General features: G+C 44.5%; 3 protein-coding genes across 8 annotated transcripts in view; 1 reads left to right on the plus strand and 2 right to left on the minus strand.

Moving 5' to 3' along the window:
* The window catches only part of CLCN5 (chloride voltage-gated channel 5), a 32,100-nt gene extending 27,103 nt beyond the window's left edge, over nt 1-4,997 (minus strand). Inside the window, exons 1-2 of one of the 3 annotated variants that reach the window (XM_072124247.1) lie at nt 4,859-4,997; nt 165-226 (exon numbers count right to left, since the gene is read on the minus strand). The gene's annotated coding sequence lies outside the window, so the exon portion shown is untranslated. Of the gene's footprint in view, nt 1-164; nt 227-4,720; nt 4,743-4,858 lie in introns of those variants that run through there. The other 2 variants (XM_072124248.1, XM_072124249.1) reach the window with 2 other exon arrangements.
* RPS4X (ribosomal protein S4 X-linked) overlaps nt 1-23,202 on the plus strand; it is a 501,937-nt gene that overhangs the window by 86,355 nt on the left and 392,380 nt on the right. The window lies entirely within an intron of this gene.
* LOC140076663 (uncharacterized) lies at nt 8,889-22,330 on the minus strand. Of its 3 annotated transcripts, XM_072123291.1 has the most exons (4): nt 22,256-22,270; nt 21,060-21,300; nt 12,359-12,858; nt 8,889-10,143 (listed from the first exon to the last, which is right to left on the minus strand). In XM_072123291.1, exon 4 carries the CDS (start codon nt 10,086-10,088, stop codon nt 9,003-9,005), a length of 1,086 nt encoding a protein of 361 aa, XP_071979392.1. In that variant the 5' UTR covers nt 10,089-10,143; nt 12,359-12,858; nt 21,060-21,300; nt 22,256-22,270; the 3' UTR covers nt 8,889-9,002. The 3 variants fall into 3 exon arrangements, with proteins under 3 accessions (XP_071979392.1, XP_071979393.1, XP_071979391.1); XM_072123292.1 differs by lacking the exons at nt 12,359-12,858; nt 21,060-21,300 and having other exon boundaries at nt 22,256-22,330; XM_072123290.1 differs by lacking the exons at nt 12,359-12,858; nt 22,256-22,270.

Genomic DNA, 23,202 nt, shown 5'->3' on the forward strand with positions numbered 1-23,202 from the left:
GCAGGGGGTGCCATAAACAAAAAGGAGCCTAACACCACATCGCTTGTCTCTACACGTACATACAGGCTGCGGGGGTCACGCGTACAGCACACGACCCCCTAACCCTGCCGAAGACGGTGACAGGCTGCAGCTGGGACATAGATCCCATCGTACTGTCTGCTTACCTGTAGATGAGCCGAGCACCGGCAGCTGCTGGATCAGGGTCTTGGTGTCATAGCAGCAGCGCCTGTAGAGGGGACAGGGAGACACTTAGCTCGGTACCAGCCATGTACATAGTGTAACATCCATACACTGCCCCGGCCCGGTACCAGCCATGTACATAGTGTAACATCCATACACTGCCCCGGCCCGGTACCAGCCATGTACATAGTGTAACATCCATACACTGCCCCGGCCCGGTACCAGCCATGTACATAGTGTAACATCCATACACTGCCCCGGCCCGGTACCAGCCATGTACATAGTGTAACATCCATACACTGCCCCGGCCCGGTACCAGCCATGTACATAGTGTAACATCCATACACTGCCCCGGCCCGGTACCAGCCATGTACATAGTGTAACATCCATACACTGCCCCGGCCCGGTACCAGCCATGTACATAGTGTAACATCCATACACTGCCCCGGCCCGGTACCAGCCATGTACATAGTGTAACGTCCATACACTGCCCCGGCCCGGTACCAGCCATGTACATAGTGTAACGTCCATACACTGCCCCGGCCCGGTACCAGCCATGTACATAGTGTAACGTCCATACACTGCCCCGGCCCGGTACCAGCCATGTACATAGTGTAACGTCCATACACTGCCCCGGTACCAGCCATGTACATAGTGTAACATCCATACACTGCCCCGGTACCAGCCATGTACATAGTGTAACATCCATACACTGCCCCGGTACCAGCCATGTACATAGTGTAACATCCATACACTGCCCCGGTACCAGCCATGTACATAGTGTAACATCCATACACTGCCCCGGTACCAGCCATGTACATAGTGTAACGTCCATACACTGCCCCGGCCCGGTACCAGCCATGTACATAGTGTAACGTCCATACACTGCCCCGGTACCAGCCATGTACATGGTGTAACATCCATACACTGCCCCGGTACCAGCCATGTACATGGTGTAACATCCATACACTGCCCCGGTACCAGCCAAGTACATAGTGTAACATCCATACACTGCCCCGGCCCGGTACCAGCCATGTACATAGTGTAACCTCCATACACTGCCCCGGTACCAGCCATGTACATAGTGTAACATCCATACACTGCCCCGGTACCAGCCATGTACATAGTGTAACATCCATACACTGCCCCGGTACCAGCCATGTACATAGTGTAACATCCATACACTGCCCCGGCCCGGTACCAGCCATGTACATACTGTAACATCCATACACTGCCCCAGGCCGGTACCAGCCATGTACATAGTGTAACATCCATACACTGCCCCGGTACCAGCCATGTACATAGTGTAACATCCATACACTGCCCCGGTACCAGCCATGTACATACTGTAACATCCATACACTGCCCCGGTACCAGCCATGTACATAGTGTAACATCCATAAACTGCCCCGGCCCGGTACCAGCCATGTACATACTGTAACATCCATACACTGCCCCGGTACCAGCCATGTACATAGTGTAACATCCATACACTGCCCCGGCCCGGTACCAGCCATGTACATACTGTAACATCCATACACTGCCCCGGGCCGGTACCAGCCATGTACATACTGTAACATCCATACACTGCCCCGGGCCGGTAACAGCCATGTACATAGTGTAACATCCATACACTGCCCCGGTACCAGCCATGTACATAGTGTAACATCCATAAACTGCCCCGGCCCGGTACCAGCCATGTACATACTGTAACATCCATACACTGCCCCGGTACCAGCCATGTACATAGTGTAACATCCATACACTGCCCCGGCCCGGTACCAGCCATGTACATAGTGTAACATCCATACACTGCCCCGGCCCGGTACCAGCCATGTACATAGTGTAACATCCATACACTGCCCCGGCCCGGTACCAGCCATGTACATAGTGTAACGTCCATACACTGCCCCGGTACCAGCCATGTACATAGTGTAACATCCATAAACTGTCCCGGCCCGGTACCAGCCATGTACATAGTGTAACATCCATACACTGCCCCGGTACCAGCCATGTACATAGTGTAACATCCATACACTGCCCCGGTACCAGCCATGTACATAGTGTAACATCCATACACTGCCCCGGCCCGGTACCAGCCATGTACATAGTGTAACATCCATACACTGCCCCGGCCCGGTACCAGCCATGTACATAGTGTAACATCCATACACTGCCCCGGTACCAGCCATGTACATAGTGTAACATCCATACACTGCCCCGGTACCAGCCATGTACATAGTGTAACCTCCATACACTGCCCCGGTACCAGCCATGTACATAGTGTAACATCCATACACTGCCCCGGTACCAGCCATGTACATAGTGTAACATCCATACACTGCCCCGGTACCAGCCATGTACATGGTGTAACATCCATACACTGCCCCGGTACCAGCCAAGTACATAGTGTAACATCCATACACTGCCCCGGCCCGGTACCAGCCATGTACATACTGTAACATCCATACACTGCCCCAGGCCGGTACCAGCCATGTACATAGTGTAACATCCATACACTGCCCCGGTACCAGCCATGTACATAGTGTAACATCCATAAACTGCCCCGGCCCGGTACCAGCCATGTACATACTGTAACATCCATACACTGCCCCGGTACCAGCCATGTACATAGTGTAACATCCATAAACTGCCCCGGCCCGGTACCAGCCATGTACATACTGTAACATCCATACACTGCCCCGGTACCAGCCATGTACATAGTGTAACATCCATACACTGCCCCGGTACCAGCCATGTACATAGTGTAACATCCATACACTGCCCCGGTACCAGCCATGTACATGGTGTAACATCCATACACTGCCCCGGTACCAGCCAAGTACATAGTGTAACATCCATACACTGCCCCGGCCCGGTACCAGCCATGTACATACTGTAACATCCATACACTGCCCCAGGCCGGTACCAGCCATGTACATAGTGTAACATCCATACACTGCCCCGGTACCAGCCATGTACATAGTGTAACATCCATAAACTGCCCCGGCCCGGTACCAGCCATGTACATACTGTAACATCCATACACTGCCCCGGTACCAGCCATGTACATAGTGTAACATCCATAAACTGCCCCGGCCCGGTACCAGCCATGTACATACTGTAACATCCATACACTGCCCCGGTACCAGCCATGTACATAGTGTAACATCCATACACTGCCCCGGCCCGGTACCAGCCATGTACATAGTGTAACATCCATACACTGCCCCGGCCCGGTACCAGCCATGTACATAGTGTAACATCCATACACTGCCCCGGCCCGGTACCAGCCATGTACATAGTGTAACGTCCATACACTGCCCCGGTACCAGCCATGTACATAGTGTAACATCCATAAACTGTCCCGGCCCGGTACCAGCCATGTACATAGTGTAACATCCATACACTGCCCCGGTACCAGCCATGTACATACTGTAACATCCATACACTGCCCCGGTACCAGCCATGTACATAGTGTAACATCCATACACTGCCCCGGCCCGGTACCAGCCATGTACATAGTGTAACATCCATACACTGCCCCGGTACCAGCCATGTACATGGTGTAACATCCATACACTGCCCCGGTACCAGCCATGTACATACTGTAACATCCATACACTGCCCCGGTACCAGCCATGTACATAGTGTAACATCCATACACTGCCCCGGCCCGGTACCAGCCATGTACATAGTGTAACATCCATACACTGCCCCGGCCCGGTACCAGCCATGTACATAGTGTAACATCCATACACTGCCCCGGCCCGGTACCAGCCATGTACATAGTGTAACATCCATACACTGCCCCGGCCCGGTACCAGCCATGTACATAGTGTAACATCCATACACTGCCCCGGCCCGGTACCAGCCATGTACATAGTGTAACCTCCATACACTGCCCCGGTACCAGCCATGTACATAGTGTAACCTCCATACACTGCCCCGGTACCAGCCATGTACATAGTGTAACATCCATACACTGCCCCGGTACCAGCCATGTACATAGTGTAACATCCATACACTGCCCCGGTACCAGCCATGTACATAGTGTAACATCCATACACTGCCCCGGTACCAGCCATGTACATAGTGTAACATCCATACACTGCCCCGGTACCAGCCATGTACATAGTGTAACATCCATACACTGCCCCGGTACCAGCCATGTACATAGTGTAACATCCATACACTGCCCCGGTACCAGCCATGTACATAGTGTAACATCCATACACTGCCCCGGCCCGGTACCAGCCATGTACATAGTGTAACATCCATACACTGCCCCGGTACCAGCCATGTACATAGTGTAACATCCATACACTGCCCCGGTACCAGCCATGTACATAGTGTAACATCCATACACTGCCCCGGCCCGGTACCAGCCATGTACATAGTGTAACATCCATACACTGCCCCGGTACCAGCCATGTACATAGTGTAACATCCATACACTGCCCCGGTACCAGCCATGTACATAGTGTAACATCCATACACTGCCCCGGTACCAGCCATGTACATAGTGTAACATCCATACACTGCCTCGGGCCGGCATGAGGACCCCCCCAGTGTCAGCAGCTGTGACAGGACACAGTAATGGCTGCCCCGGCTCCCGGTGACCTCCCCGCACAGCGCGGCCATACACCTGACCCTATACATCACATCCCGGGCTCACCTCACCCCAAAGGAGGCTTCCGAGTACCTACAGGACCTTCCGTGATATCATTATCATGTGACCAGGCGCCAGTGTGGGAGGAGCCAGAGTACAGGAAGAGGCGGCTGCGCTGTCACTGGGCGGGAGGGGAGGAGCCGGCAGCGCCATGAGGAGGGGGGTAATGCACACAGCATGGGGAGGGGGGAAGCTGGAGGTGCCAGGAGTAGGGAGGCAGTGCACACAGCATGGGGAGGGGGGAAGCTGGAGGTGCCAGGAGTAGGGAGGCAGTGCACACAGCATGGGGAGGGGGGAAGCTGGAGGTGCCAGGAGGAGGGAGGCAGTGCACATATAGCATGGGGAGGGGGGAAGCTGGCGGAGCCAGGAGGAGGGAGGCAGTGCATGCAGTATGGGGAGGAGGGAGACAGTGCACATAGCATGGGGAGGGGGGCAGTGCGCACTGTGTGGGGAGGGGGAAGCTTGATGTGGCAAGAGGAGGGAGGCATGGGGTGCAGGCTGTGTCAGGAGGGAATAGGGGACAGTATGTAGGATGTGTGACAAGTAGGGGACTCAAGGTAACCGTCTTTAAGACTAATGGGTAGGACGTGGTGTTGAACTCTGTGAGTAGGGGGACAGGGGGTTCAAGCTGTGGGGCAACAAAACCGGTTCTTCTTTTAGGTTCCTTCATAACCCATTGCTGCCATCTGCTGTTCCGTGCTGGTATTGCAGTATATTGTGTGAGTGATCTAACACCCCAGTGACAGCGCCTGCTACCCAGTAGCCAACTCAGTGCAACCCAGTATCTAACAAATACAGTGCTGCCCAGTAACCATCAGCCTTGTGCTTGACATCCCCGCCCTAGAATATGGAAATGGTACATTTTAATTCAATTAAATAATGTCAAAGAACGTTAGCTAATAAAACCATAGATACCTGCTCTCATAAAGTATAAAAACATTCCACGCAGTGAAAAACATGGTAGTTAAATAAATTCCAACCATTTTGCTACCCCCACAAGAAAATACCAATGGTAACAAAACACAAAAACATGACTCCCTATACAAGGAAGGTATTGATGCTTGCTCTGGCATTAATATAAAATGATTAATGGGATCTCTTGGTTACAAGTCATCAGCTCATAGCATAGGCCATAAGTAGTTGGTTGGGTTGGTGTTGCCAGACAGTTCTGTCCATAGTGTATGGAGCGTCTGGCTGCACTACAGGTACAGCTCTTATTCACTTCTGGGCTTTGGACTTGTTTGATTTATCTTCGGCCCCATTCACACAACTGTAAATGGGGCTGTGATCTCGCCCAATAGAAGTCTATGACATGGTTCAATGAGCACATGGGAGGAGATTTATTACTAATGCGTTTCTGAACCGTGCCTGTGTAGGGCTACATTCACACGACAATGTGCTTGCCGTACCAAAGCATGGCAGGTACGCGTCGGCGCCCGTCAGAGGAGGAGAAGGCACTGCTCACCCCCGCCCCTCTCTTTTGGAGAGCCGCCTCATTGTGGGGAAAGATGGGACATGTCCTATTCTTTCTCTGTGCTATGAAACAGTACAGTGACGCACGTGTGCGGCGCCATACAGCTCCCATGCGGCTCCGTGCACCCATTGCCGTCTATGTGGGACGTATATACAGGGTGTATGTTTGGCATTGTTTTGGCGCATTTGTGGTGCAAATGCTGTTTTGCAACTTTCCATTTCCAAATAAACATAGGACAGTGCACAGTCACTTTGATATAGACCCTGCTTGCTCCAAATTTATTATTTGCACAGACTAGTTTTCACAATGAATTCATACTAGCCTCTGTTTTCGTGGCTAGTATACATTTTTATGTTGTTTAACCCCTTAAGGACGGAGGGTTTTTCGGCTCATTTCTCGCTTTCCAACTTCAAAAATCCATAACTTTTTCATTTTTCCGTGTACAGACCTGTGTGAGGGCTTATTTTGTGCGTAACAAATTTTACTTTCCCGTAATGTTATTTATTTTAACATGCCATGTACTGCGAAGCTGAAAAAAAATTCCAAATGTGGAAAAATTGAAAAAAAACGTTCTTGTGGGCTCAGTTTTTACGACTTTCACTCTTCGCTCCAAATAACACGCCTACTTTATTCTTTGGTTCGGTGCGATCGCGGTGATACCAAATTTATATATGTTTTATTGTGTTTTAATACATTTTCAAAAATTAAACGAATGTGTACAAAAAAGAAAAAAAAAATTTAGCCATCTTCTGACGCTAATAACTTTTTCATACTTTGGCGCACAGAGATGTGTGAGGGGTCATTTTTTGCGAAATGAGGCAACGGTTTCATTGCTATCATTTTGAGTCTGTCCGACATTTTGATCATTTTTTATTTTATTTTTTATGTTATGTAAAAAGGTGTAAAAGTCGCATTTCAGACATTTGGGCACCATTTCCCGCCTCGGAGGTCACCGCCGCCCGTAACCGTTTTTATATTTTGATAGATCGGGCATTTTGGGACGCGTCGATACCTAATATGTTTGTGATTTTTACTGTTTATTATGTTTTATATCCGTTCTAGGGAAAGGGGGGTGATTTGAACTTTTAATATTTTATTAATTTTTTTTATTTTTTAAACTTTTTTTTTTCTTTTTTTTTCACTATTTTTTAGACCATCTAGGGTACATTAACCCTAGATAGTCAGATCGCTCCTACCATATACTGCAATACTTCTGTATTGCAATATATGGCATTTTTGCAGCACATTCATTACAATGAGCCACTGGCTCATTGTAACAAATCTGCAGATGCCAGATAGTCTCGGGTCAAACGAAGACCCGAGGCTACCATGGCAACTGATCGCCGCCCCCCGATGAGGTTCGGGGGCGCGGCGATCGTAAAAAAGATGGCGCCGCCCGCGCGCCGCCGCCTTTTAAACGCCGCCGGCGTTTGCAATATGCAACAACCCCCACCTCTGTATGAAGAGGACTCAGCCCGTGAGCCCTCTTCATACATACCTCTGCGCCGTAGAGCTACGGCGCAGAGCATTAAGGGGTTAATGGACTCATACACACAACCCTGTGTATGAGGTGACAGCCCTAGAGGAAGAACTCAGATCAGGTCCTATTCCTGCCCGTCTTTGTGACGCGGGCTGTCTATTCTGCTGTCAGTGAGCAGAAGTCACACTCCTATGACACACGGACCGCAAACAAGAGCCCTTATGTGGCTCATGAGTGCACACAGAGGCTTAAAGGGAACCTGTCACCAGGAGACCCATTTTTAGCAACCCCCCAGTCCCCACAGAGCATAGTACATATACTGCCAAAGTGTTTTTGTATAAAAATAGGTTTTACAGAAAAAAAGATATGTTATATTGTACCTTCATTAGCATCTGCTGTGTGACTAGGCAGTTGCCCACTGGGAGGGGCTGGAATGGAGCAGTTCCCCCCACCCTTGGGAAACATGTGACCTTTTCAAATATATGAATAACTCCCCACACTCGGGATTGGCTGTAGAGGAGCAGGGGGCGTCGCTAAGCCCAGTGATGGGTGTTTTCATATATTTGAAAAGGTCACATGGAGTAGCTGTTCCCCAAGGGTGGGGGGAACTGCTCCTTTCCAGACCCTCCCATTTGGCAACTGCCTAGTCACACAGCAGATGCTAATGAAAGGTACAATATAACATATCTTTTTATCTGTAAAACCTATTTTTAATACAGAAACACTTTGGCAGTGTATGTACTATGCTCTGTGGGGACTGGGGGAGTGCTAAAAATGGTCTCCTGGTGACAGGTTCCCTTTAAAGGTTAGTTCACATTTGTCAGTTGTCATCAGTTTTTTTTTAACCTAAAGTCCGCACAACTGATGGCATAACTAATGTAAAAATGTTGATTTGAGGATCTTGATGACAACTGATATATTTGAACAGACCCTAAAGCATCTAAATATATGTCATAGCAATATTTCATTTTTCATGTTCAATCAATTAACAAAGATTTCTAACATTCTCATTTCACTTTACCATTATGTGGTATTCAGTGTAGAATGATAGGGGGGAAAGTAACAAACAGAATATGACAATATTCTAGAATATGACAATTGATTATTAAATTTGCCCAAATATTAGACACAATACAAACTTTAAAATGAATCTGAAAATTTTCAAGTGTAAAGTTTTATATTTCTGAATAGACAAGCTACATATGTATTTCATCTGTATGCTCGCGATCAGCCTTGTCCACACTGTGTATCTTCTGGTGGTTTTTGAGATGACCAGGTTCAGAGAAAGTCTCTCCGCAGTCACTACACACGTAGAGGATTGCCCTTGTGTGAATCTTCTGGTGTATGATAAGGTAGGATTTGCGGGTGTACCTCTTCCCACAGTCATTACATGCAAATGGCCTCTCTCCTGTGTGTATCCTCTTGTGTAACACCAACTGGAGCTTGCGAGTGAACCCTTTACCACACTCAATGCACACAAAGGGCTTATCCGCTAAGTGGGTTTTTTGATGACTGGCGAATGTTAGCCGGTTACTGAGGCTTTTTCCACATTGGTTACAGATATAGATTGTGTTTTCGGTGTGGAGTTTATGGTGGGCTACCAGGTTTGAGTTACTACTGAAGCTTTTACCACATTGGGTACATGTATACGGCTTTTCGCCAGTGTGAATCCTCTGGTGAATGACAAAGTGTGACCTATCACTGAAACATTTCCCACATTCTGGGCAGGAGTAGGGCTTGTGTCCTGTATGGATCCTTTTGTGTAGCACAAGATGGGAGCTCTGGATAAAGTTCTTTCCGCACTCGATACATGCATATGGCCTCTCTCCGGTATGGATCCTTTGGTGGGTCGATAAAGTAGAACTTCGAGTGAAGCTTTTCCCACAGTCTGAACATGCATAGGGTTTCTCTCCCGTGTGAGTTCTCTGATGGGTTGCAAGAGTTGAACTATGGGTGAAGCACTTTCCACAGTCTAGACACACATACTGTCTATGCCCTGTCCAAGTTCTGCACTTCATTCGCCGACCTGGTTTATTAGCATTGCATTTATACTTTGTGGAAAGAACATCATCAACTAAATATTTGTCAATGTCTATATTTGTGCTGCTGTTATGACATGCCGCATATCTTTCTCCTGGTGGGGGAACCTTAGTATTACCCATCACATCCTGGCTGTGGCTTTCTAACGCATCTAAAACTGAGTTTCTCCATTCAACAGAGTGAAAACTTGTATCAAGAAAATTCTGCTTGTCAGGTTCAGCCTGGGGAATCTGATCCTCCATAGTTTAGGATGACTTGAAATGTCCATGGAATAAAAGGTCTTATAAGTAGCTTGACCTACAAAAGACATAAATGGTGGAAAAAAATGGAATAATATGTTTTATTAAAATTGTGATATATATAACATCGAGATTTTTAAAATATAGTATCAGGTAGGTTAAAAACACCATAAAGCCATTTGGGCTGGATGTACCTCGTTTTAGAAGTTAAAACTTTTCCCTGATGATAAGAAAAGTTATACTATTGGTATGGTTTATCGTCTGTGCCCGTTTGGGCTTCCGTTCTATACTTTTTCTGTAAGTATGGCTGCTAAGTGTCATTCTGTTCCATTCTGTCTTTGCTAGTCTTTAATACTGGTGTATTCTACGCCCATCCATCTCCGCTGACCCTGGTCCAGTCGCGATCCCCGATTCGGACGAGGATGAAGTCCGGCGCGATACATGAAGCGCGTGCGCCAGAGTTCCTGCATCCGTCACTTCCACGCTGAGGTCCGCTGGAGTTCACCTTCTTCTTCCCGGTGCTTGTAAGTGCGTATCTTGCGACACAATTCTAAATGTTAAATCCGGCTAGTTGTCTGAATCCGTCGGTTATCCGACGGCCTGGTTCCCCCCCCCCCCCCCCCCCCCCCCCCCGGATTTCTGTCGTCTGCAAGTCTGCACCGATGCGCCAAAATCCGATCATGTGTACCAAAACCCCCTGTTAAATGTGGCGCAAAACGGAAATCGATGGGAAACTCGGCTGACTTTTAGTAAATGAACCCCAATATGTCCCCACTATCATTGCTGGCCAGTGTTTGTCCTGTCAGGTTTTTTCTGGTGCCTTTTACCTGTATCTGACTATCCGTTTGCATTGTAATTTTGTACTGACAGATATTTGGGGACTAACCCTCTCTGTTGTTTGTCATGTCTTGTCTTTGTCTCTGTGTTTGCATTTTGGTGCTAGAATGGGAATGTCAACCAGTTGTCTACTACCGCTTAAGGTATGTAGAGCAATTCAGCAGGGAAAGTTGAGAAGGGGATTTAGTCTCAGGGGCCACTTTTTTGTCTGTCCATTTCCCAAACTCTTCATAACAGATGGCCTACTAGAATGTGTTCAATTAGAATCACTATTAATGTATTTGGATCAGAACTACAATGAGTGAGTGATAAGTGATGCTTTGTAACAGTAAGGTAACTCACACAGGGCAGTTGAATCCATGTCCGTGTCCATGAACCCAAAGACAAAATTTGCCCTTTGTTCCTTAACATTATATTACATTACATTATATGGATACATTGACCAAGCAATAAAAAAGTTTGATCCTTAGAAAACATTGACACACAAATAAATTATATATTATGATAAATCAGTCTTTAGTAGCAAAAAGTTAGAAAAAATAATATATATAAAAATATATATTGTAATACTGTTAATTGTTATTTACATCCTGTGGTAATTGAAACACTAACCAAAGATTGTCTTCGCCATAAGCAAATAATAAGCAGATTCTGTAATGCTGCCAGAGGAATTAATAATCCAGCGGCATGTAGCCATATTGATCATTTTCAGACTATTACAGATTCATGGCAAAACTGCCATATGCTCTGATACAGTAATGTTGCAGTGTATGGTAGGAACGATCAGATCAACTAGGGTTAAAGGACCCTGGGGGGGGGGGGGGTTTGGAGAGGCTGAAACGCTGCTGAAATATTTGTAAAAAAGTGAAAAAGTAAACTAAAAGTTCTAATCAATGCCCTTTCCATAGAAATGATATAAAAATAAACAAAAAAAAATTGCTAAACATATGAAAAATGGTTATTTCCATTGGTGAACCCCTTAACAGAAAAAGTGCACAAAAATGTCTGAATTGCAACACATTTAAAATGAATAAAAAGTGATTAATAGCTTATACATAAAGACATAAAAACATAAGAGCACTCCAACAGCTCTGTACGCAGAAACTCAAAAACGAAACCAGCTTCAATGGGAATGGGTTAATAACACAAATGTGCTTACTAAGCTTGTTATGGCAGTGCAGATATGGCCACACTAATCTGGGAACTTCTATTTTGGGTAACATACATTAATTGCTGGCAAGTATGTAACACCCATCTTTATTCTCACCCTATTTCCAACCAATAAAAGTTACTATCTAGTCATGAACTCATAAATAAAGCGCTATGGAATATGACATAAAGTATATACATAAAGTTTATTATTATTGTAAATTATATTATATTGTAAATTATTATTGTAAATTATATGTAACTCAATATGTAAACAAAATACTTACCTCCTCAAAACTTGCGACTTGGCTGCTTATTAGTTGCGGTAGATTAGGACAAACCTCTGACCAGTCACATCTTAGCTATACAGGCAGTCCCCGGGTTACATACAAGATAGGGTCTGTAGATTTTTTTAAGTTGAATTTGTATGTAAGTCGGAACTGTATATTATATCATTGTAATCCCAGCCAGAACTTTTTTGGTCTCTGTGACAATTGGATTTTAAAAATGTTGGGTTGTCATAAGAACCAGGATTAACACTAAAGCTTCATTACAGACACCTGTGATAACTGTTACAGCTGATCATTGTAGCCTAGGACTAAAGTACAGTAAATTACCAATATCCAGTGGTCCGTTTGTAACTAGGGGTCATATGTAAGTCGAGTGTTCTTAAGTAGGGGACTGCCTGTAGTGCCCCCTCTCATCATTGAATCAGACTGCTGCACTCCTTCTATAGACTGACCGCCCTGAATACGTCAATCACAGGGCAGAGAACTGGTTTTTATGTCTGTAAAGGAAGAATGATTAGAAAATACAGATTACAACAATATTAAGAAACAGATGAACATACTGTATGTCCAATATGTTTATTGGGTATTTCAGATATTGAACAAGTGTGATAACTAACAAAATAATTTGCATATGACACTGTGAACAAATGTTGGCTACTAGACAAATGCATATCATAAAAGCTAAATGGTGAGAATATCTGATTTGTACAAAGACCATTTATCAATGCAAAAAAGGGCCAGTAAGAATAAGAGAGCAGTATAATACAATATTACTTCTAAAGTACATTACTAATCTGTGAATATCATCGCATATCTCATATATATCACTTGGGTGAAAATGGAACTAGGTTTTAAGGCATTATGGGGCACATTTACTAATAAAGATTGAAACCTCACTAAAAGTGCTCTGCCCTTGTATAATGCTGGGTGCGTCAGATTCTTTAAGAACTTGCGCCAGAAATCGTGAATCTGTCACTTCCCTGCACTGGCCCGACAGAGTTCACCAACTTTTTTGTGGTGCACCTTTAACATAGGCATGTTAAATACGCCCCGCATGCCCCCTAATTTGTGTAACATGGAGGCCAGCGCAACTGCACCACAAAAGGGTCTGACAAAAGTGTGGCGAGAAGCCCTTAGTAAATGTGCCCCTATGTGAGGAGTCATTGATATGCAGAATGGGTGTTTTGTCCAGGGAGACCAGGTTATATTTAGGTTATATGTATATATCAAAAATAGCATAGGACTGGCCACGTTAAAAATTAACTTTTAATATAATATATGATAAAAATATTTCATCAAAAAACACACAGTAATAACAGACATAAACAAAAAAATGGAGCAGTCTTACCAGTTCGGGTGAGAGGTTTCGGGATATGTATCCCTATTCAGGACCCAGGAGGGAGGTACTTGTGAACGCTTACCCTCAATCACTTATGCAGTCCCTAACACCCCAAATGCTCCCGTCCTGACAAGGACAGTACCCATGTCATCCCTGCATCAGTTCACTGTCTTGCCCTGAAGGTCTAACCTAAAAAAGGTTTAGCCTAAAAAAAGGGTGCTCCCCGTCCTTCCCTTCCCAACGCGTTTCATCACTGTTAGCGTGAATCATCAGGGGACTTAGTTAGGACTAAAAACTCCAAAGGGGAGAAAAGAGGATAATAGCATCCCTGGGAAACCCTGGAATCCTGGAGATAGGTGACACACAGGCCTTCCAAGGGCATTAGCCCAGAGCAGCTATGTCCTCCTGGTTTGTATACCTGGCTAGTGAGTGTGTATATATGTATATCTAGGTTATATTTAAGCTGACACCAATTCACTTTTGTATATTTATGACCCATTCATTGCATAGGTCTTGGTGGGAGTTGGACACTCCCACAGATATATGTCATCTATATATAACAGATGGAAAACCCTGTGCAAAAGTCACCAAAGAAAGCTTTAAAAACAAAAATCACCCGAGAATAATAGATGATATTGCCTGATTTTCACAGCTGATTTGCCTCATCCTGGAATAAATTTTTCACCTATCCTTATAAACCATAGTCTATGACAGTGATGGCGAACCTATGACACACGTGTCAGCACTGACACGCGTAGCCATTTTTGGTGACACACGGCCGCCCAGCGCCCGCGGTCCGCCCCCCTTCTCCTCCCTGTGTAATGTGCTGTCCCTGTGTAAATGTCCCGCCCCCGTCCCTGTGTTTCTGCCCCCTGCTCCGGCTCCTCCAGGCTCCTCCAGGCTGCAATGCGCGCTGCTCGTCACGTGACTGAGGCGACCTGACGTCAGGTCACTTCAGTCACGTGACCCGAGGCGCGCAGTGCAACCTGGAGGTGCCGAGCCGCCTGCAGTAAAGCTACAGGGAAGAAGACATCACTGGGTAAGTATATAAGTTTATTATTATATTATATTTAAAGGGAGGCGGCTAGGGGTATTTTTTGTAGTAAAGGGAGGCAGCTAGGGGTATTTTTTGTAGTAAAGGGAGGCAGCTAGGGGTATTTTAGTAGTAAAGGGAGGCCACTAGGGGTAATTTAGTAGTAAAGGGAGGCCGCTAGGGGTATTTTAGTAGTAAAGGGAGGCCGCTGGGGCATTTTATTAGGGAAGGAAGGCCGCTAGGGGCATTTTAATAGTAAAGGGAGGCCGCTGGGGTATTTTATTAGGGAAGGGAGGCCGCTGCAGGACATGTTATTAATAAGGTGAGGTCGCTGCTGGACATGTTATTAATAAGGGGAAGCCGCTGCTGGACATGTTATTAATAAGGGGAGGCTGCTGCTGGACATGTTATTAATAAGGGGAGGCTGCTGCTGGACATGTTATTAATAAGGGGAGGTCGCTGCTGGACATGTTATTAATAAGGTGAGGCCGCTGCAGGACATGTTATTAATAAGGGGAGGCCCCTGCTGGACATGTTATTAATAAGGGGAGGTCGCTGCTGGACATGTTATTAATAAGGGGAGGCCGCTGCTGGACATGGTATTAATAAGGGGAAGCCGCTGCTGGACATGTTATTAATAAGGGGAGGCTGCTGCTGGACATGTTATTACAAAATTAGTTTTTTTTCTAAAGGTGACACAGCACCCGAGTTTTGCTCGTTTTTTTTTGGCAAATTTTGACACACATAGCTCAAAAGGTTGCCCATCACTGGTCTATGAGTTCTCCACAACCCGTTAAAATGGCGACGCTGTGCTCAGCAATATTCGGCTGCTGTCATGGAAGTGAATAGATCAGCAGGAGGCATGCCCGGGCTGCTGCTCCACCCATTAAGATCAGTGGGAGATCCCATCTGTCACAGCCTCACTGATTAGGAAGTTATACACTATTCTGTGGGTACGGATAACTTCCGAAGTTGGGACAACCTCTTTATGTCACACCACCTTTAGGTCTGCTGAACCACATCACAAAAAACAATTGAATTAACTAATATCTTATTTCTATTTCTGTGTCCTTCTCCTTCCTGACATTTTCCCACCTTGGATAACCCAGCCGTCCTACCTAGCAGTTTTTCTGGCTCCTAATCGCTCGTGCTAGTCTCACTTTTTACATGTGCTCTATAACTGGCCCGTGCTGTTCTCTCCTTTCTCCATAACTTGCTTATCTCTCCAGGTGAGAATTTCACATCTGACATCTCATGTGCTCATATTACACCTGATCAATGTACATACATAAGTAATAACATATATGGCTTTGGTAACTTGTAGGGTTGGAATTGAGCCTCCTCTAAACTGCATCACTGTGTCTTTTCATTTACTTCCTTGCTGTCTCTGATCACATGAAGGAACCATTTTAAATTCTTCTGGAAATGTCAGAAATTTATCACATTTATGGCCTTTGCACCCCTAAGACATCGGCCTCTTCTTGTTCCATCTGTCCAATATTCCTTTATCTTCCCACAAGAAATTGATCATCCGTCTTTTGTTTGCCTAGTCGGAAAGTATTTCCTCTTAAAATTTTTCACTCTTTGTTTCATTGCAGCTAGTTGATAAGTTCAAAAAAGCCAAGGCCCGAGGAAGAGTTGTGCTTGTCCCAAACTTATTCCATTTAAAGAGGACCTTTTATGGCGATTTAGAACACTAAACCGGAGGTCCAATGCACCTCATCAGACTCATTTCTAGATAAGTATAAAAAAATTTTTTTAATTGTGGCCACAAAGGGACTTGCAAAATGCCAATTTGTGACACTAAACCACTGGTCCATGGGTGGTTTAGTAGCCCAAATCACTCTGAAAGGTCCTCTTTAAGGATTAAGGAAGCCACTGTGCTCTTCGGAACCTAGAGTGCTGCAGAAATTCTTTTGTAACCTTGGCCAGATCTGTGCCTTCCCACAATTCTGTCTCTGAGCTCAATGGGCGCTTCCTTAGACCTTAGGACTCTCATGTGCTCTGAAATGCACAGTGGGCTGTGAGATCTTATATAGACTGGTGTGTGCCTTTCCTAATCAAGTCCAACTAGGGTAGTTTAATTAAGCACAGCTGTTCTCCAATGAAGGAGTAGAACCATCAGAAGGAAATGAACAGCATGTGAGTTAAATATGAGTGTGTGACCATGTGATATTTCAGTTTTTCTTGTTTAACCCCTTAATGACCGCCCTATCGGGTTTTTACGGCGGTCATTAAGGGTACTTCTTCTGATGCGACGCCTTTCTACGGCGGCGCATCAGAAGAAGTTTTCGGGACACCGGGTCTCGCTGGTGCCGGTGTCGGGCTGTGATGTCACAGCCCAGACCCGGCACTAACACCCGGGATCGGAAAAACTCAAGCATGACCGCGGCGTGCAAGTGTGTCCCCCGTGGATCGGACCCCCCGGTGTGCTTACCGGGGGATCCGATCCCTCCTGCCGCTGCCCCGGGTTCCGACGAGTGACCCGGGGCTGTCGGCTGCTCTTCTCACCGGGTCCTGCCTTCCTGGCAGGACCCGGCTGTAAGTAACTGAGCATGCGCAGCATGCTCAGTTACTTTCACTATACACTGCAATGCAAGTGTATTGCAGTGTAAAGGCTTGAATAAGCGATCGGATGATCGCTTATTCAAGCCAAGAAGTAGAAAATGTAAAAAAGTAAAAAAAAAAAAAATTCAATCTTTTTATAATATAATTAAATAAATAAATAAAATAAAAGTCCCATAATCTCCCCAGTAACACATAAAATGCAAATAAAGTATATAAAACACAAAACACGTACATATTTGGTATCAACGCGTCCGCATTAATCTGTACAATAAATCTAAATCAATATTGAACCCGCTCGGTGAACTACGTAAAAAAAAAACTCGAAAAACTTCCCATAATATACAATTTTTCATCAAACACCATCACAAAAAATGTTCTAAAAAGTGATCAAAAAAAGTTACGGTACCTAATATGATACGACTGAAAAGAACAACTGTTTTCGCAAAAAATAAGCCCTCAACCAGATCTGACAACAGAAAAATACAGAAGTTATGGCCCTGAAAAGTTGTCAATAGTAAAAACAATGCGATTTTCTCCAATATTGGTTTTGCTCAGGAAAATTGAGCAAAATAAGAAAAACTATATAAATGAGGTATCACCGCAATCGTAGTGAACCAGAGAATAAAGATAAAATATTATTTTTACGTTACGGTGAGCGGGGGGGGGGGGGGAATGCTCACAATCCAAAATAAAAATTGATGATTTTGTTTGTGTCCCCCTTGAAATAGTTAATAAAATCTCATGAATAAGCTTTAGACTCCCAAAATAAATTATTTATACATTGTATCTCATCCCATAAAAAATAAGCCCTCATATGATCGCATTACCAAAAAAAATAAAAATTTATAGGTCGTACAATGTGACAATACAAATCTGCTGTGGATGGCGCCTCCATTCATTCTATACTCGGCCGTGCGCCCGTACAGCAGTTTACCACCACATATGGGGTATCAGTACACTCGGGAGGAATTGGGCATCAAGCGTTGCAGTGCGTTTCATCATTTAATTTATTCTGAAAATGTCAGTTTTGGCCTAAATGAATGTATTTCCAAAAAAATTCCATAGTTTCTAAATCGCAGGTCCATATTTTTTAACCCATGTGAAACACTTAAAGGGTTAATGGACTTAATAGAAGTTGTTTTACATATGTTGAGGGGTGAACTTTCTATAGTTGGGTAATTTATGGGGTTTTACTATTATTTAGGCCTCTCAAAGTCACTTGGAAGCTGAGTTGTCCCTCAAAATGTGAGTTATGGCAATTTTCATGAAAATAAGAAAAATCGCACCTAAAGTTCTGCACCTCATAACATCCTAGAAAAATGACCGGAAGCATAAAATATCATCCCAACATAAAGCAGATATTCTGTAAATGTTAATTATCAAACTTTTTGGGTAGTTTTACTTCCTGTCTGGAAACCAGAACATTTCAAACTTGGAAAATGAAGAATTTTTACAAACTTTTGCCAAATTTTCACTTTTTTTCAGAACGAAACGCAAAACTTATCACTTAAATTTTATAACTAACATGAAGTACAATGTGTCACGAGAAAACATTCTCAAAATCACCAGGATATGTTAAAGCGTTCCAAAGTTATAACCAATTATCGTGAGACATGTCAGATTTGAAAAATCGAGTCTGGTCATTGAGCTGAAAACTAGTGTCGGTGATAAGGGGTTAATAAATTAGCAAAAATATTTACATTTCTGTTTTTATTTTCAAGATGGGGAGCAGAGTGTACATTACTATGCAAAAATAATTTACTTTAAAATTGGCTGCAATGAAACAAAGAATGATAAATTTAAAGGGTCTGAATACTCTCTGTACCCACTGTAACCAATGATACAGCCTACATAATTGGGGCACACATGCTGTTGCCCCAACACATAATTCACCAGTCAAGGCATCGTCTTGCACCTCTAGGATGTGCCACACTGAGCACCATCTTATATTACCACGTCTTGGGATGTGTGGGACTGCAGAAACAGTGAAAAGTTGCAGGCAGGGTCAGATTATCATTGAAGCTCCTGCTTTGGGTCCCACTATTCTTCCTGCTGCTGTTGGCACTTTGCGATAAATAAGTGGGTTTTAGGTTGCAGTTTGGGCACTCAGTCTAGAAAAGTTTTGCCGTAACAGCACTAGGGGAACCCGCAATTTAAACTAACCCACTCAGAATACTTCATTGAAAACTATGATTAAAAAGTATTGTCCTTATCACTAAATGGTTCCTCTCCATGGCTGTAATGTTAAAAAATCAGTTTGTAAACTTATATGCCGCTCACCTGATGTGAATCCAATGATATTAAATGGAAATCTACAGGTAGATCTGATGGTAGCTACCCAGTAATATCCTAGACCCTAAACTATCCTTCCCTACCAGTATAACACTTTTTAACCTATTTTGCAGTTTATCTAACTAATATGCTAATTTTCCTGAGAGGCTACGGGGGTGAGGGGTAGTCTCCACGCCCTAGTAGCCTGTGCTGTACCTGCCTACCCGCACGTGACAGTCGAAAGAGAACAGTAGTTGCGGTTTCAGTGCCAGGCACGGACACGGATACCAAGCGCTAGATTTGACTTTGCTACATGCTGGTAGGGAGGGACAGCAGAGGCTAAAGGAGAATCGAGTAGCCTTTGCATCCGCTCCCTGGATAGGCTACTCCACGCACCAGTAGCCTCTCCGGAACATTTGCATATTAGTTAGATTGAGTTTAGGATATTACTGGGAACAGGGCCGGGTTAAGACTGCCATGGGCCATGGGAAGTATGAACATTATAGCCCCTACGAGTCTGGAATCACTTACTTCATATGGTCCTGGGGAATAGGGGATGCCTTCCTTCTGTCTGCTATCAATCTGCGGTACCAGGACCTTTGTAGGACCTGCAAAGGTCCTTAAATGGCTCTTGTGTACATGTGTATTCATAGCATGAACAGATGTATGAGGATTTCATGGGTGAAGGTCCTTCTGAGTATATGTTAGCTCCAATCCCATGCATAGTCTTCCCACTTAGAAAACCCATTTCACATTGTTTCAGGCAGCGCATCCACTTTATATAAAAGGGGATTTGCTGACGATGATTGTGATCACCATCTAAAATGGGTCATATAATATGGGTTATTTTAATGATTGTGATATTAACAAAAAAATGTCAGCAGCTAAAGTAAAATCTAGTAGCAGAAATGAATATTCACTGGCTCAAAGCTGTCACTGTAATTATTCCAGCTTTCCAAATGCCATAGCTGCCAAAAAACAGGCAGATATTTCCAAGTCACATGTAGTTAGAGCCCTGCTCAATGGTGCCACTGTATTAGTAACTACACTGCATAGAGATATGTTACTACAAGGTTACAGCTTTATGGTTTATGTCTTCTGTTCTCTTATACTACTCAGAACGCCTTTGCACAGGGGATGGATCAAACCTTACTAATAGGTTAATTTGCTTCCTATGAAATCACCCAGTGCCTATCTCTGTGTGTGAGACGCATAATTAGATTGTGTGTCCCACTGAGGTCAGGGACGAGTGGTCACGACCGCCGTACTGCACTGCAGAATATGGTGGCGCTATATACGAATATATGTGAATAGAAGTACAAATCTTTTTGACGTATAACAGTAAATAATATATACACACGATTATACAATAGATACTGTGTAATGTATAGCAGACAATACATGAAGTGATATTGTTGTACATCATTTGAGTCCATCTCATGCTGAGAATAATATGTGTCCTGTGCATCACATCAATCTTTTCCTACCTGCTGCAGAGGCCCTTTGTATCAGCCAGAGCTCTCCGTAAGGAAGAATGGAGCCCCAGGGTCTGCAGGTTGTTGTAGTTGGGATTCAATCCATGTCCTTTCAATGAGCAGCAATTAAACTACAACTCCCAGCGTGCTACAGGCTGGGAGGAGCCGTTGTGTCAGACAGCTAACGCCAGATTAACCCTTGATAGCTTCTTACATGCAATGAGAGTTCCTTCCCAAATGACTGGTACAGACCCTGAAAACAAATTGTGATTGCTTCTCATAAATACATAGATGAAACATCAACATATGAATGGGATTTCTTTATGTTGTATCCTCCTGTATAAAGGGTATTTATCACATGTTGCTAAAAATTGTATTATTATGCTTGTTTTCATATATCTTTATCTTATGTAACATTTGACAAATTTTAAAGCATTTTGTTACTAAGCTAACAGACATCTATGTGTTACAGGGCTAAGGTTTTATTATTCTTCATTTGTACTTATTTGTCTCCTTTAGAAGCAGAAATTGAAACTTCTGGGCCCCAATAGAAAATCTGAACCAGGCCCCCAAAATGATTACATATCTCCCAACCGTCATGGAGGAAGCAGGACAATCCGGGTTTTGGGGCTCTGTCCAGCCCGGCAGGAGGTATGTGACAGGACATCATTATTGTGCCTCCTCTCCTACTGCTGTATGGAATAACAGGCAGGCGAGATGTGATGATGTGCCTCACTACCTCTGCCAAAGTTCTCTGCATCAAATTTGGCCAGGGAGATTACCCCATACAAAACTGGGACAGCAGGCTTATGATTGCTGCTCAGCAGGTGGACCAGTGGAAGGGTTGGTCTTTGACCCTCAGGGAAAGGGTTAACCTGATCAAAACCTACCTACTTCTGCTGTCGATCTGAGAAGCGTATGCATCTTGCCAGAACCCCTCTGGACTTAGGTCTACAGTCTGTTCTTCCAGCTGTTATGGGGGAATAGGCTAAACCTAATCAAGAGGGAGGTTATTTACCACATGAGGAGACAAGGAGGGTTGTGTATGGTCAACCCTGTATTATTCCTATTGAATGCCTTTCTTAAGGAGTAACTGTAAAGGTTTTTTTGTTTTCCACAAATCAATAGCTCTTGGGATGTAAAACAACTTTGCCTATTATCTTTATTACCTATATGTAGTAGTTTCCTTGCTATCCCCCTCAGATTACCTTAGTGCAGTAATGGCTGCCTCCTCTTCATGTGCTGATAAGCCCTGGAGTCCATCAGAGGAAAAAAGTGTAAACAAACTACGGATTCATGGGAGGGAGGAGCTGCAGCTCCCTACTCACAGGGGAGGAGTTCATGTGACAGTGAATGCAGCAGTGCTGGAAGTGTCCACGATGCTGAATGCAGCAGTGCTTGAATGTGTATGAAGATGTCTCCTGCACAGAATAGTGATGTAGAAGATCTCCCTGTTCCTTATCATTCCCTTCATCCCAGTCTGTGATTCTACATAAGTTTCTCAGTCTATCTCTGCTCTTCTCGCTGCTCACTTCCCCCACCTTATCATCGGCAGTATCAGCTCTGTCCAGATAAGCTATTAACCCTTAGTGCTCACACAGCACAGGCTATAGACTGCATGTAACTGGGTTACTTTTGATTAATTTCACTTTATTACATGTTCCCTGCTCCTCCATGTGATGGAAAATGCCAGGCTGTAACCATGTACATCATGTATGTGCTCTGTATTTGTTCCCTGCTCCTTCATATGATGGCAGCTGCCAGGCTGTAACCATGTACTTCATGTATGTGCACTGTTCAGTGGATTTACTTATGGGAAACTAAATGGATTTAATTCTAAATTACTTTGAGAGAGAACACAAGGCATCATGGGATCTGTGGACAAGCTAACTGGTCTCAGCTTGAGGGCATAGACTGACAGACATTAATCTCCGCCCACTTCACTTCTGGTGAGAAAGATTTTTGTTAAACACTGTCAGAACAGAAAATGCCATAACTCTGGAAAGAAAAGGACGAGCAGCACAAAATAGGAATTGTTCTGTTTTCAAAGGGGAATCATTAATAATAATTTGGTAAAATCACGATAGCTTTACAGTTACGCTTTAAGATCAATGTTGCAAACTCCTCGACAAGAAGGTTCTGTTGAACCATTTCC

This window comes from Engystomops pustulosus, chromosome 9 (assembly GCF_040894005.1).
Source record: "Engystomops pustulosus chromosome 9, aEngPut4.maternal, whole genome shotgun sequence".
In the NCBI taxonomy this organism is placed as follows: Eukaryota; Metazoa; Chordata; class Amphibia; order Anura; family Leptodactylidae; genus Engystomops; species Engystomops pustulosus.